General features: G+C 36.9%; 1 protein-coding gene across 4 annotated transcripts in view; it reads right to left on the bottom strand.

Moving 5' to 3' along the window:
* The window catches only part of FCF1 (FCF1 rRNA-processing protein), a 35,602-nt gene that overhangs the window by 14,862 nt on the left and 7,580 nt on the right, over window positions 1–13,160 (bottom strand). For 3 of the 4 annotated variants that reach the window (XM_073800237.1, XM_019921149.3, XM_019921138.3), the window contains exons 5-7: window positions 6,841–6,913; window positions 4,997–5,084; window positions 3,672–3,766 (exon numbers count right to left, since the gene is read on the bottom strand). In XM_073800237.1, the coding sequence (XP_073656338.1) occupies window positions 3,672–3,766; window positions 4,997–5,084; window positions 6,841–6,913 (256 nt within the window). Of the gene's footprint in view, window positions 1–2,605; window positions 2,805–3,671; window positions 3,767–4,996; window positions 5,085–6,840; window positions 6,914–13,160 lie in introns of those variants that run through there. The other variant, XM_004319300.4, reaches the window with a different exon arrangement.

Raw genomic sequence — 13,160 nt, forward strand, 5'->3', positions numbered from 1 at the left:
TCAATTCCAAAGCCAACACTATCTAACAGTTCTCCCGCAGAAGAAGAACAACTCTCCAGTAAGAGCTCTGATTAAGACTATTTGGCTTGACCCTGATCACCCATGTTTGAAATAATCACAATGGCAAAGGGAATAAGGAGGTTCTAATTGGTCCAGTTTGACTCTAGGTACCTCATATAAGTGGAATTACAGTATTTGTCTTTTCGTGACTGGCTTATTTCACTTAGCATAATGACATCAAGGTTCATCCATATTGTAGTATGTGTCAGAATAGTATAAACGCATACTATTCCACTGCATGTATATACCACATTTTGGTTATTCATTCATCTGTTTGGACACACTTGTGTTGCTCCTACCCCTTGGCTATTGTGAATAGTGATGCTAATGAACATGGGTGTACAAATATCTCTTCAAGATCCTGCTTTCAATTCTTTTGTATATATTCCCAGAAGTGGAATTGCTGGATCATATAGTAGTTCTATTTAAAAATTTTTGAGGAACCGTCATACTATTTTCCATAGCAGCTGTACCATTTTACATTTCCACCAGCAGTACACAGCAGTCCCAACTTCTCCACATCCTCGTCAACACTTGTTGTTTATTTATCCTTAACAGCAGCCATCCTACTAGGTATAAGGTGGTATCTCATTGTGATTTCAATTTGCACAATGATTCAATTTCCCTAATGATTAGTGATGTTGAACGTCTTTTCATGGGCTTTTTGGCCATCTATATGTCTTCTTCAGAGAACTGTCTGTTCAAGTCCTTTGCCTATTTTTAAGTCTACCTCATTGTTTTTAAATGCTCATGACATTCCATAGTATAGGCATAACATAGTTAAAACTTTCTGATGGATATTTACATTCTTTTCAATTTTTCTCTATTATAAATAGTGGTGCAGTAAACATCCTTCTATATACACTTCCTTGTACACATGTGTGAATTTTTTTTACACATTTATCATGCATTTACATCACACTGATCATGTGATGCAAATGCACTGATCATTTTAAAAGAAATCACCTATATGATACCTGTAAATAACCAAAAAATAGAACTGGGCTCACACGATATCTGCAATTTTTATTTTAGTGGATCCTGCCCAACTGCTGTCTGAAATGGTTATACTTATCTGCATTCTTGTCAGCACTACGTGACTATCCATTTCCTCATACCCTTGTTATATATATTGGAAAATCTTCTGGTCAGTCATTTGTCTTAATTTTGGGGGAAGCTGTTTTGCAGAGAAATCTAATTTTAATGTATCCACACTTAGCAATCTTTTCTTTTATGGCTTTTATGTTCTTCATCTTCTTTTAAGAATTCTACTCAGAGCCTATACACATTTTTCTTGTTTTTTTCCTAATACTTTCATAGCTTAAAAAATATTTAGACTTTGATCCAGCTGAAACATTTTCTCGTGAAGGATATGAGGTAGAAATCTAATTTTTTTTTCAAATGGATAGCCAACTTGTCATTATAATACAATAATCACTAACATTTATTGAAAAACACTTACTTGTAACAGGTACTGTTCAATTCAACCCCATCTTATTGGGGTTGTTTTGAGGATTAAACAAAACATTTAAAAAGGGAAGCAAAGAAGGCATCAAATGGCTATGTGGTTTGCCCAATTCATACAGATATCAACTGGGGAAATCAGGATTCTAACCCTAATGGAATGACTCCACAATATGTGGCTTTTAATGTAATTTCCTTTTCATATAGATTTGAAATACCAGCTTTATAACATACCAAATTGCCATAAATATATAGGTCTACTTATGGACTTTCTAGTCTGTTTCAATGATCTATTTGTCCATTCTTAGCTATGTTGTGATCATGTAAAACATCTAATCTGATTATGTTATCCACCCTAATTAAAGTTTTAATAACTCCCCATTGACCTTAGGATTAAGTCCAAACCCTTTAGCATGTCATATAAAGCCCCCTCCCTCCCACCTCCTACCTCTGGAGTCTCAGATGTGGGTACAGACACCTTCCCTTTCTAGTTCTTTTTAAAGATTAACTCAAACATAACTGCTTCTGGTCTTTCTCCCCTCCCCATTCCAACCAAGCAGAAAGAAATCATTCTTTCCACCTGTATGTCTACTCCCTCATACTTTTATCTTAGCATCATTATTTTACCGTATTTATTCATCTACATGTTTCTCTTTTCCATCATAAATGAGTATCTTGAGGATAAGACCATATCTTATTAAATACCTAGTATCACCTTAATAAATATTTGTTGAGTAAATCAATATAAAATGACCATCAAATTATGTGAGCAATTATCTGATTTATAAAAAGATGCAACAAATTTTAAAATGACACAAAATATAATTTTCAAAACAACATTAAAGGGGCTTCCCTGGTGGCGCAGTGGTTGAGAGTCCGCCTGCCGATGCAGGGGACACGGGTTCGTGCCCCAGTCCGGGAAGATCCCACATGCCGCGGAGCAACTGGGCCCGTGAGCCATGGCCACTGAGCCTGCGCGTCCGGAGTCTGTGCTCCGCAACGGGAGAGGCCACAACAGTGAGAGGCCCGCGTACCGCAAAAACAAAACAAAACAGAACAAAAAAAACTCAACAACAACAAAAATATTAAAAAGTGAGTGTATTTAACCATACTGAGCTCATTACAGAGCAAATGGGTGAGTGGAATAATAATTCATGCTATAGCATGTTTAATGAACTGGCAAAAGAGAAAGTTGGTTGAAGGAAGGCAGAGGAAATTTGTCTTTTAAGAATTAGAACCGAGGGGCTCCATAATCATCTGGCATCCGCTCAATGTTGTACCTGATCAGAACAAAAAATTAACACTGGTAAGAAATGTGGGTCCAGAACCCACCTTAAAAACCCATCCTTTACTGATTACATCACTCTCACCTCCTGTTGTGAATCCTTTTTGTCAGTGGGAACTAAATTTTAAAGGCCTATCATAATGAATGATTTACAGCAAAATGCTGACTATATTATCTTTATTCTTCAAAGTGAGAAAGTTAAGTTGGGGAGCCAGGCTCTGAGTCCAGGTAAGTCCAAGGTCCTCACCCATATTCTTCCCATTCTGTTGTGTTTGTCCCAGGATAAAAGCTGGCCAATAATATCTGAGGACTGACATAGGAATATCCAAGAAGGATAAAAAGCAGCTTTTGTTTGTTTGTTTGTTTTGGCTTAAAATAGTGGTCATTTATTTATTATTTAGTACAACTGTGAGGGCTGATTAGGTGGTTTTGTTGCTGGCCTCCCTGGACTCACAGACCTGCCAACAGCTTGGGGCCCAGCTGGCACTGGGTTTCCACAGCTTTTGTTTTTTTAATAAACTTTTAGTTTCCCAGATGAGGTGCTAATCACATGCACTAGGTTTCAAAAAAATATTTCTAGCCAAAAAGATTAGCTTGATTTTAATTACTGCTTTGTATTTAAAGCCACACATCTCCCTATTTCTTCTAGTGATCTTACTGTAACAATGTGAATGTCTGCCTCATTCCTAAATCCTAGCTCTATCTTTTGCCTTTGTTCTTGTTACTTTGCCTCATTTCTTCAAATAGAACTATGTAAACATTTGATACATCAATCTCTTTCAAATCCTTCTATAACTTGACCTCATTTTTAATTGATATCAATTATATACTTTTAATCACTTCCCTAAGAGAAAGTTCTCACCTATGGTTAGAAATGTACATGATGGGAACTCCAGGGATCTTCCGGATTCTTCGTTTAAGGTCCCGGTCAACTGTGGCCACAATGTAACACTTGTGCTGGAAGAGACCCATTGGGTGTTCACATAGAGCTCATTCAGTGATACTGGATACAACCACTGGCTAGTCTGAAGAACTATTCATTTTCACAGTAAATAGGAAAGGAAAGGCTAAACCAATTTGTTGAGTAGCTACTATGATCTAGGAGCTCAAATTTATAAGCTGCCTGGGCTGAATGTAGTTCTAAGAATCTTGAGAGGGAGAAGATAGAAAAACTATTTAAAAGCTGCAAATTGGTTTTTGTCTTATAAGTGGAGAGGATTTTCGTATCTGTGACAGACAATTCCTTGGTTTTGGGAAAACGCCCTTAGAGGCTCTACACAAAGGTAGAGTAAGTGCCTTAGATCCGAGGGCACAACTTTTGCGGTCTGTGGCATCTCCGGGGCTGACTTACTCTGAGGCCTCCTAGCAGTGGGGGTAGGCTGCCTCCTTGGCCCTAAAGCCAGAATAGGATGATCTCCAGGACAAGTCTGAATCAAACAGCTCTAAAAGCACTAACATTTAGCTACAGTTTGGAACTAACTTGTATTGTACTTTACTTCCATCCTACCCAAATCTCTCACTGAGTTTTATAAAGAGTTGCAGATTGGTGTCAGCCATGCTGTGGGAAATTAAGGGAAATGCTGCCCCCACCCATGGGATGAAGTGGCTAAAAGGACGGCAGTGTGGTCACCAGATGAAGATGATTATCCTCAGCAGAGAGAGGCTCTTTAAGTGCAATCAGTAGCAAAAGTTCTTGTAGTATTTGACAAGGAAGCCAGAGCACAAGAATCAAAAACCTACTTATTCTAGGGTATGTGTGAAACAGCATCCTGGGAGACTTAGACATAACAAAATTCCTACACAGGGAGTAAATGGAACCTCACTTTAGATTCACAGGGAGGTGGAATCTGATACATTATTATGTCTATACTCACTCACTTAAACCATCTCACAGAGAAGATTTGTGGAATAAAGAATCAGTAAATGCTCCAAATTACACACCCAATAAATGCAAGTGCTAAGATTTGAAATCCTCCCTCAGCCAGTGATCTTTCCATTATGGTTACAGTATACACTTCCAATCCATTTTCTCAAGTAAATGAGGACACCTACACTTCACATGAAGGGATTCTATATAATTTTTTTTTTATCATTTATATTCCTAGATACTTTACATGAACATTCAGGAAATAAGTTTATCTTTTTTTTTTTTAAATAGCACAAAGTACATATTAAAAATGATGATACCTGAGTTACTCTTTGTACTAAGCAGTCATCTGCATAGGTTCCTTTGTGTGTGCATGGTAATCGTTCAAATCTTGGATCCTTGGCAATCCTATATGGTTATAAAAGTGGATTAATGAAAACATTCAAGCAATTGAATAACTTTATGACTCTCAATCAGTGAAATAAGAGTAATGTGATGTATCTGGAGCTTTTAAGACACCCCTCTCCTCCTGAAGCTTATCTTCTAATTGAAAGACAATTTAGAGAGAAGGGAATTACTGACTGACAGCTGCTGTGCCTTACATCATGTACTTGTCACAAAACTGAATTATTATATTTCCATTTTACAGATAAAGAAGCAGATTCAGAGAGATTGATTAATTTGTTCAAAGCTACACAGCTGGGAAAAGCCAGGATTCAAAACCAAATCAATTTTAACCTAACCATTTTACTTTTAGAAAGTTGTCTTACACACATGTACAAGAATATAGGCACAAGGATGTCACTACTACACAGTTTAGAAGAGTGGAAAATTGGAGATAATCTGATTATCCACCAGCAAGGTAAAAGTTAAATACATTTTGGTACCCCTATCCTATTTTAAAAAATGAGGTAGAGTTGTATGTACCAATGTGGAAGGAAAAAAAAGGAAAAAATCATATTCATTAATGCCTTCACTGGTCTCAACAGAAAGGTCTTTAGTATTGGGAATGTGATAAGCTTATGATTTTCCAAAACTCTAGTTTTTCACTTGAAAGCTCAATTTTTATCATTGGTAACTAACAGAGCAAGTTGTTTTCCTTGAAGTGACAGGTTCATTGCATTGATTTTTGAGAAAATACCTGCTAAATACCAAAGTCTGAAAAATCAGTGTTTGCCAGTTGTTCTTCACATAAAAATGATATTTCATGAAAAAGAAGCTGGTTCAGCTCACAACTCAAGCACAAAAATGCTTTTCATAGAGACAACGTTCATCCTTTGGTACGTTTTTCTTCTTCTTCCAGTTTTATTGAGATATAATCGACATACAGCACTGTGTAAGCTTAAAGGTATACAGCATTATGATTTAACTTACATACACCATGAAATGATTACCACAGAAAGGTTACTGAGCAGCCATCAGGAGAAATGCTTTATGTGTACTTCACATTTCACCACACAGAATACTGATGTGTACTGCAGGGTTGAGATTTAACGAAGTTAATGAATTTTACTGCTCTGTTAAGCATATTCTTAAGTGACTGGCATTTTTTTTCAACTGCCAGTGGGTGGTAGTGAAGAATACAGAAACTACTAGCATTATTTGGGCCCACTGCCTTGATTTGTACTAAGGCACTGGCATTTTTTGCATTCAGTGCAAATGTCAGCAGAGTGACAAAGGCAACATCTTGGAATTATTATGAAAACAGTTTTGCAAACTCCCTGCAACGGTCTCTAGGACCCCTGGGGTGGGGGAGGGTTCCATGAGCCACACTTTGGGAACCACTGCTGTAAACTCAAGGGCACTTTCCAGATAAACTCAAAACTTCTTTAGGTAAACTCAAAATGCTTTACATGTGAAATTCTGAAGAAGATAACTAGATAACAAACTAACAGAAAAACACTTTCTAATTGAAAATCTAGAGGAACTTAAATGGAGGCCCATGAGACCAATATGACTAAGTAACTTAGTTCAAAAAGCTTCAGCATGAAAACCTCTAACCTTCCAATGTTTGCTTTCTTCATTATAAATAGTTAACTAATTTTGTATGATTTTTATTTAAACTAATCAGACAAGAAATCTTCGGATAGCAAACAGTTGAAGGAGGGTCAAAACAATCTTCATTACACCAAGCTAGAACAAATCTGGACCAGGTCCTTCCTACCTTAGAGCCACTCGATACTTCTGCCCCAATTTCTCAATTTCAGCCATTACGCAGTCAGTTATACAAGGGATACCTGTTAGGAAAAAAAAATTAGTAACAGAACTTGTAAAGGAACTGATTTAACTCTCTCTGAATTATATCCAGTTGAGAGTATGTACGCATGTATGTGTGTATGTATGTATATGTATTTACTGTTTGCCGTGCCACACGGCTTGAGGGATCTTAGTTCCCTGACCAGGGATCAAACCGAGGCCCCCAACAGTGGAAGCGCAGAGTCCTAACCATTGGACCACCAGGGAATTCCCCTGTTAAGAATCTTTGAAATGACAGCAAAATAAGCACAGTACAGTGAACAATAAGAACTAGAGAAGAATAAAATCCTTATCTATAAAGAAACTAGGGAACTGTTCCAACCCCACATCACATTCCATAAAGTATCTGTCATAAACATAACTGGGGAAAAAAACTGAGCTGGATCCTTGTCATTGTTTATATATTAAAATAAATTCTAGATGGAAGAAAATTTAAATGTGAATCAAAATATTTAAATGTGAACCAAAAGAAACCGTGAAATTAACCAGAGAATATGAATTTGATCACATAAAAATATAAAACTTCTGTTTGACAACTATCAAACAAAAAGTCATACTGAAGTAAAATAAAAATAAACTGGAAAAAACATTTTTACACATTTGTCAAAGGGTAAATTTTCTTAATATACAAAGAGCTTTATAATAATAGCTTGGAAGCACTGAAATTAAAGCTGTGATTAAAAAATCTTCCAACGAATAAAAGCCCAGGACCAGATGGCTTCACAGGCGAATTCTATCAAACATTTAGAAAAGAGCTAACACTTATCCTTCTCAAACTCTTCCAAAATATAGCAGAGGGAGGAATGCTCCCAAACTCATTCTACGAGGCCACCATCACCCTGACACCAAAACCAGACAAAGATGTCACAAAAAAAGAAAACTACAGGCCAGTATCACTGATGAACATAGATGCAAAAATCCTCAACAAGATACTAGCAAACAGAATCCAACAGCACATTAAAAGGATCATATACTACGATCAAGTGGGGTTTATCCCAGGAATGCAAGGACTCTTCAATATATGTAAATCAATCAATGCGATACACCATATTAACAAATTGAAGAATAAAAACCATACGATAAGCTCATTAGATGCAGAAAAAGCTTTCAACAAAATTCAACACCGATTTGTGATAAAATCTCTCCAGAAAGTAGGCATAGAGGGAAACTTCCTCAACATAATAAAGGCCATATTATGACAAACCCACAGCCAACATCGTTCTCAATGGTGAAAAACTGAAACCATTTCCTCTAAGATCAGGAACAAGACAAGGTTGCCCACTCTCACCACTATTATTCAACATAGTTTTGGAAGTTTTAGCCACAGCAATCAAAGAAGAAAACGAAATAAAAGGAATCCAAATTGGAAAAGAAGAAGTAAAACTGTCATTGTTTGCAGATGACATGACACTATACATAGAGAATCCTAAAGATGCTACCAGAAAACTACTAGAGCTAATCAATGAATTTGGTGAAGTAGCAGGATACAAAATTAACGCACAGAAATCTCTGGCATTCCTATACACTAATGATGAAAAATCTGAAAGAGAAATTAAGGAAACACTCCCATTTACCATTGCAGCAAAAAGAATAAAATACCTAGGAATAAACCTAAGAGACAAAAGACCTGTATGCAGAAACCTATTAGACACTGATGAAAGAAATTAAAGATGATACAAATAGATGGAGAGATATACCATGTTCTTGGATTGGAAGAATCAACATTGTGAAAATGACTCTACTACCCAAAGCAATCTACAGATTCAACGCAATCCCTATCAAACTACCACTGGCATTTTTCACAGAACTAGAACAAAAAATGTCACAATTTGTATGGAAACACAAAAGACTCCGAATAGCCAAAGCAATCTTGAGAACGAAAAATGGAGCTGGAGGAATCAGGCTGCCTGACTTCAGAGGGGTGGGATATGGAGGGTGGGAGGGAGGGAGATGCAAGTGGGAAGAGACATGGGAACATATGTATATGTATAACTGATTCACTTTGTTATAAAGCAGAAACTAACACACCATTGTAAAGCAATTATACTCCAATAAAGATGTTAAAAAAAAAAAAGGAAGGTGGGAGGTAGATGTAAGAGGGAGGAGATATGGGGATGTATGTATATGTATAGCTGATTCACCTTGTTATACAGCAGAAACTATCACAACATTTTAAAGCAATTACATTCCAATAAAGATGTTAAAAAAATAATAGCTTGGAATTATGTGTTATTTGCCAGACACTGTGCTAAGCACAAGGATTATCTCGTTTAATCTTAAGAACAATTCCTATCAGGTAGCATTGTTATTATTATTCCCATTTTATAGATGAGGAACCTGAAGTACAATGAAGTAACTAGACAGCAAAAGGTGAAGCCAAGGTTTGAACTGAGACTGTCAGGCTTCAGAGTGGGTTCTTAACCACCAGGCTACATTGCAGTTCATAGCAGAAGACATACAAATGGTCAATCAACATAAAAATGCTCAATTTCACTCCTAGTTAAAAAGATATACATTGAGACAAGATTATACTTTCTACCTATTAGGATGGCAAAAATTAAACAGATGAAAACACCCAATATTTGAAGAAATAGGTATCCTCACATTGTAAGTAGGTGTATAAATTTGTATAACTATTTGAGGGCAATTTTGCAATACCTATTAAAATTAAAAAATATATACTCCCTTGATATTGCAATATGGCTTCTAGAAAATGTATTCAAAAGAAATATTCCACCCTAACACAGAGACACATTCACAAAGATATTCACTACAGCTTTGTTTATAATAGGGTAAAAACTGGAAATAATCCAAATGTCTAGTCTTTAAAAATGACATATTTAAACAACAGAATACTTGTAGTGGGGTGGGGGAGGAATGGACTGGGAGTTTGGGGTTAGTAGATGCAAACTATTACATAGAGAATGGATAAACAACAAGGTCCTTCCCTGTATAGCACAGGGAACTATATTCAATATCCTGGGATAAACCATAATGGAAAAGAATATAAAAAAGAATGTATATATGTGTACAACTGAGTCACTCTGCTGTACAGCAGAAATCAACACGACGTTGTAAATCAACTATACTTCAACAAAAAAAAATAAAGAATACTATAAGTGAAAAAAAGAATAAGGCCCATCTATATATATTGGCACAGAAAAATGTTCAAGATGTATTTGTTCAATGTAAAAAGCAAGGAGAAATAGATAACTAAGACGTGATCTATCCATACAATGCCATAAAATGGAATATTATTTGGTAGCAAAAAGAAACGATATACTGATATATGCTTTAACATGAATGACCCTTGAGAACATTACACTAAAATGAAAGAGGACCAAAAATATGTGACCCCATTTTAACGAAATGTCCAAAATAGGCAAATCTATATATAGAGAAAGCAAATTAATGGTTGCCTATGTGTGGCAGGGTGGGGCGGGGGGTTGGGGGGAATAGGAAGGGTTGGGGGATGATGGCTAAGGAGCTCAGTTTCTTTTCACATAATGAAAATGTTCTAAAATTGACTATGAATACACTAAAAGCCACTGAATCATATATTTTATTTATTTATTTTTTTGTGGGATTTTGGTTCCCCTACCAGGGATTGAACCTGGGCCCTCGGCAGTGAGAGTGCAGAGCCCTAACCACTGGACCACCAGGGAATTCCCTGACTCATATATCTTAAATGAGTGACTTATATGGTATATGATAAAAAAGTAAATAATGCATGATCTATTCTCATTAATAAACAAAAGTAATCTCTACCCCACAGAAATTGTATATGAATTTTTAAAAGCTGCCCCTTTCTGAGGAAAAGCTTTATAGGGAACTTTCATTTTCTTTATGCTAGATTTTCTTTTTACAAATACATTAACACTCTTGAAAGCAAACAAAGTTAAAAAATCTTAAACTAAAATACAATGCCCAGAAGAAAAAGCAGTTGTAAAATGGAGGAAAGAAGAAGTCAGGAAGAGCAGACAGTCATGGAATCAGAGGGCAATACGTGTCTTAAAAGGATCAATTTCAGAGCCATGTAGCACTGAAGCAAGGGCTTGCATCAGGAGCAGGGAAGCAGGCTCAGGAAGATCACTACAAAGAGGACTCATGGGCAGAAAAGAAAGCTCATGGGTAGCTAACCATGCTCCTTTGTTAGAATATCAAATGCAAGGGACCAGGAGCTATGAAAAGGTCAAAGGGGCCTCTCCAAGGCAAGAGGAAGATAAAGGCATTCTTTTATAAATAAAGGCAAGTGAAGAAAAATTAAATAAGCAGAGCTTAAAACAGTTAAGGAATCTCCTACGTAACTGAATTTGTACTGTAGTAGAATGTTTTTTCAGACTTTACTTTGAGGTATTATGTTACACAGAAAGTGGTATTTTCCTTAATAAGCTTGTTTTTGGCAAAGGCACCATGAGAACATTTAGCTGTATGCATTATAGCTATACTCTATGGTATCCATATCTGCAGAAAAACCTAACTATAGGACTAAAGCTATCCTAAACAATCATCTTTTTTTCTTTTTCTTTTTTTTGGCCACACTACGCACTTGTGGGATCTTGGTTCCCTGACCAAGGACTGAACCTGCGCCCTCAGCAGTAGAGTGAAAGTGCCGAGTCCTAACCATTGGACGGCCAGAGAATTCCCCTAAACAATAACCATTTAGATAATAGTGGCAGAGCTATACAGTCAGGGAAGCAATTCACCTCCAAGGGGCCATGCTCGAATCCTCCATCTATTTCATTTATAAATAGGTCACAGCATTCCTGGAGAAGCAGGAACGCCATAGGAATACAAGAAGTCTACCAAGATTAGTGTCTTCCCTCATACAGGCCACCCTAGTACACTTTTACAGGCATGGTAGTGCGTCAACTTCAGACTACTCTTTATGATTTCTAAGAGGCTTTTTAAAAAATTAAAGTATTAGATGTGGGCTTCCCTGGTGGCGCAGTGGTTGAGAGTCCGCCTGCCGATGCAGGGGACACGGGTTCATGCCCCGGTCCGGGAAGATCCCACATGCCGCGGAGCGGCTGGGCCCGTGAGCCATGGCCGCTGAGCCCGTGCGTCCGGAGCCTGTGCTCTGCAACGGGAGAGGCCACAACAGTGAGAGGCCCGCGTACGGTTAAAAAAATAAATAAAATAAAATAAAATAAAGTATTAGATGTACATAGCTTAAAAAAAATACGAAAAGGACTATATGAAAAAGTAACCATCCCCTGATCTTTTCCCACCCCACCAATTCTGATCCATAGAGATGACTATTTTAATTCATTGGTTGTTTTTCTCACTTGGTGGTTACCTTTATAACTTGGTTAATAATAAACTTATGCAGTTACTTTTTTTTTAGGAAGATAATCAAAGATATTTATTGCAACATTGGTTATGTTAATGTATATTTTCTAGATTTTTTTCATCTTAGTGCATCCAAGTTTTGAAATGCTTGAAGCTGTACAAAGGTCTTCGTAGCATGTATTAACATGGAAAGGTGTTCATGATACATTACTCAGTGAAAAAAAAACAGGTGGCCAAAAAGCATGCATAGTATAATTCCAATTATGTTTACATCTATATTTTTATTAATTGTAAAAGGTTGGAAGGTAATACCCAAACTATTAACAGTGATTATTTCTGGGAAGTAAAATCACGGCCTGATGCGGGGGAGAACTTTTGCCTATTCTTTTTATGTTTTGTATTGCTTAGTTTTTCGTTTTTTTGTTTTTTAAATATGTATTTATTTATTTATCTAGTTGCACTGTCTTAGTTGCAACAGGCGGGCTCCTTAGTTGCAGCTCACTGGCTCCTTAATTGTGTCACGTGGGCTTCTTAGTTGCTGCAGGCAGGCTCCTTAGTTGCGGCACATGGGATCCTTAGTTGAGCATGCAAACTCTTAGTTGTGTCATGCATGTTGGATCTAGTTCCCTGACCAGGGATCAAACCCAGGCCCCCTGCATTGTGAACATGGGGTCTTAACCACTGTGCCACCAAGGAAGTCCCTGTATTGTTTAGTTTTAATGTACATGTTACTATTATAATTTACATAATTTAAACACAAGTTAAATGATTTTTGACTCACCACTTCCTGTAAAACAAAGTCTAAACTCCTTAGCTTTTTACTTAAAGCACTCAACAATTTGTCTCCAAACCACTTCTGCCAATCTTTAAGAAATGTTTGTGGATAGAATTGAGTTTCACCTTCACTCTCCCACTTATACTCACTTGAGCCCAACT

This window comes from Tursiops truncatus, chromosome 2 (genome assembly GCF_011762595.2).
Source record: "Tursiops truncatus isolate mTurTru1 chromosome 2, mTurTru1.mat.Y, whole genome shotgun sequence".
Classification (NCBI taxonomy): Eukaryota; Metazoa; Chordata; class Mammalia; order Artiodactyla; family Delphinidae; genus Tursiops; species Tursiops truncatus.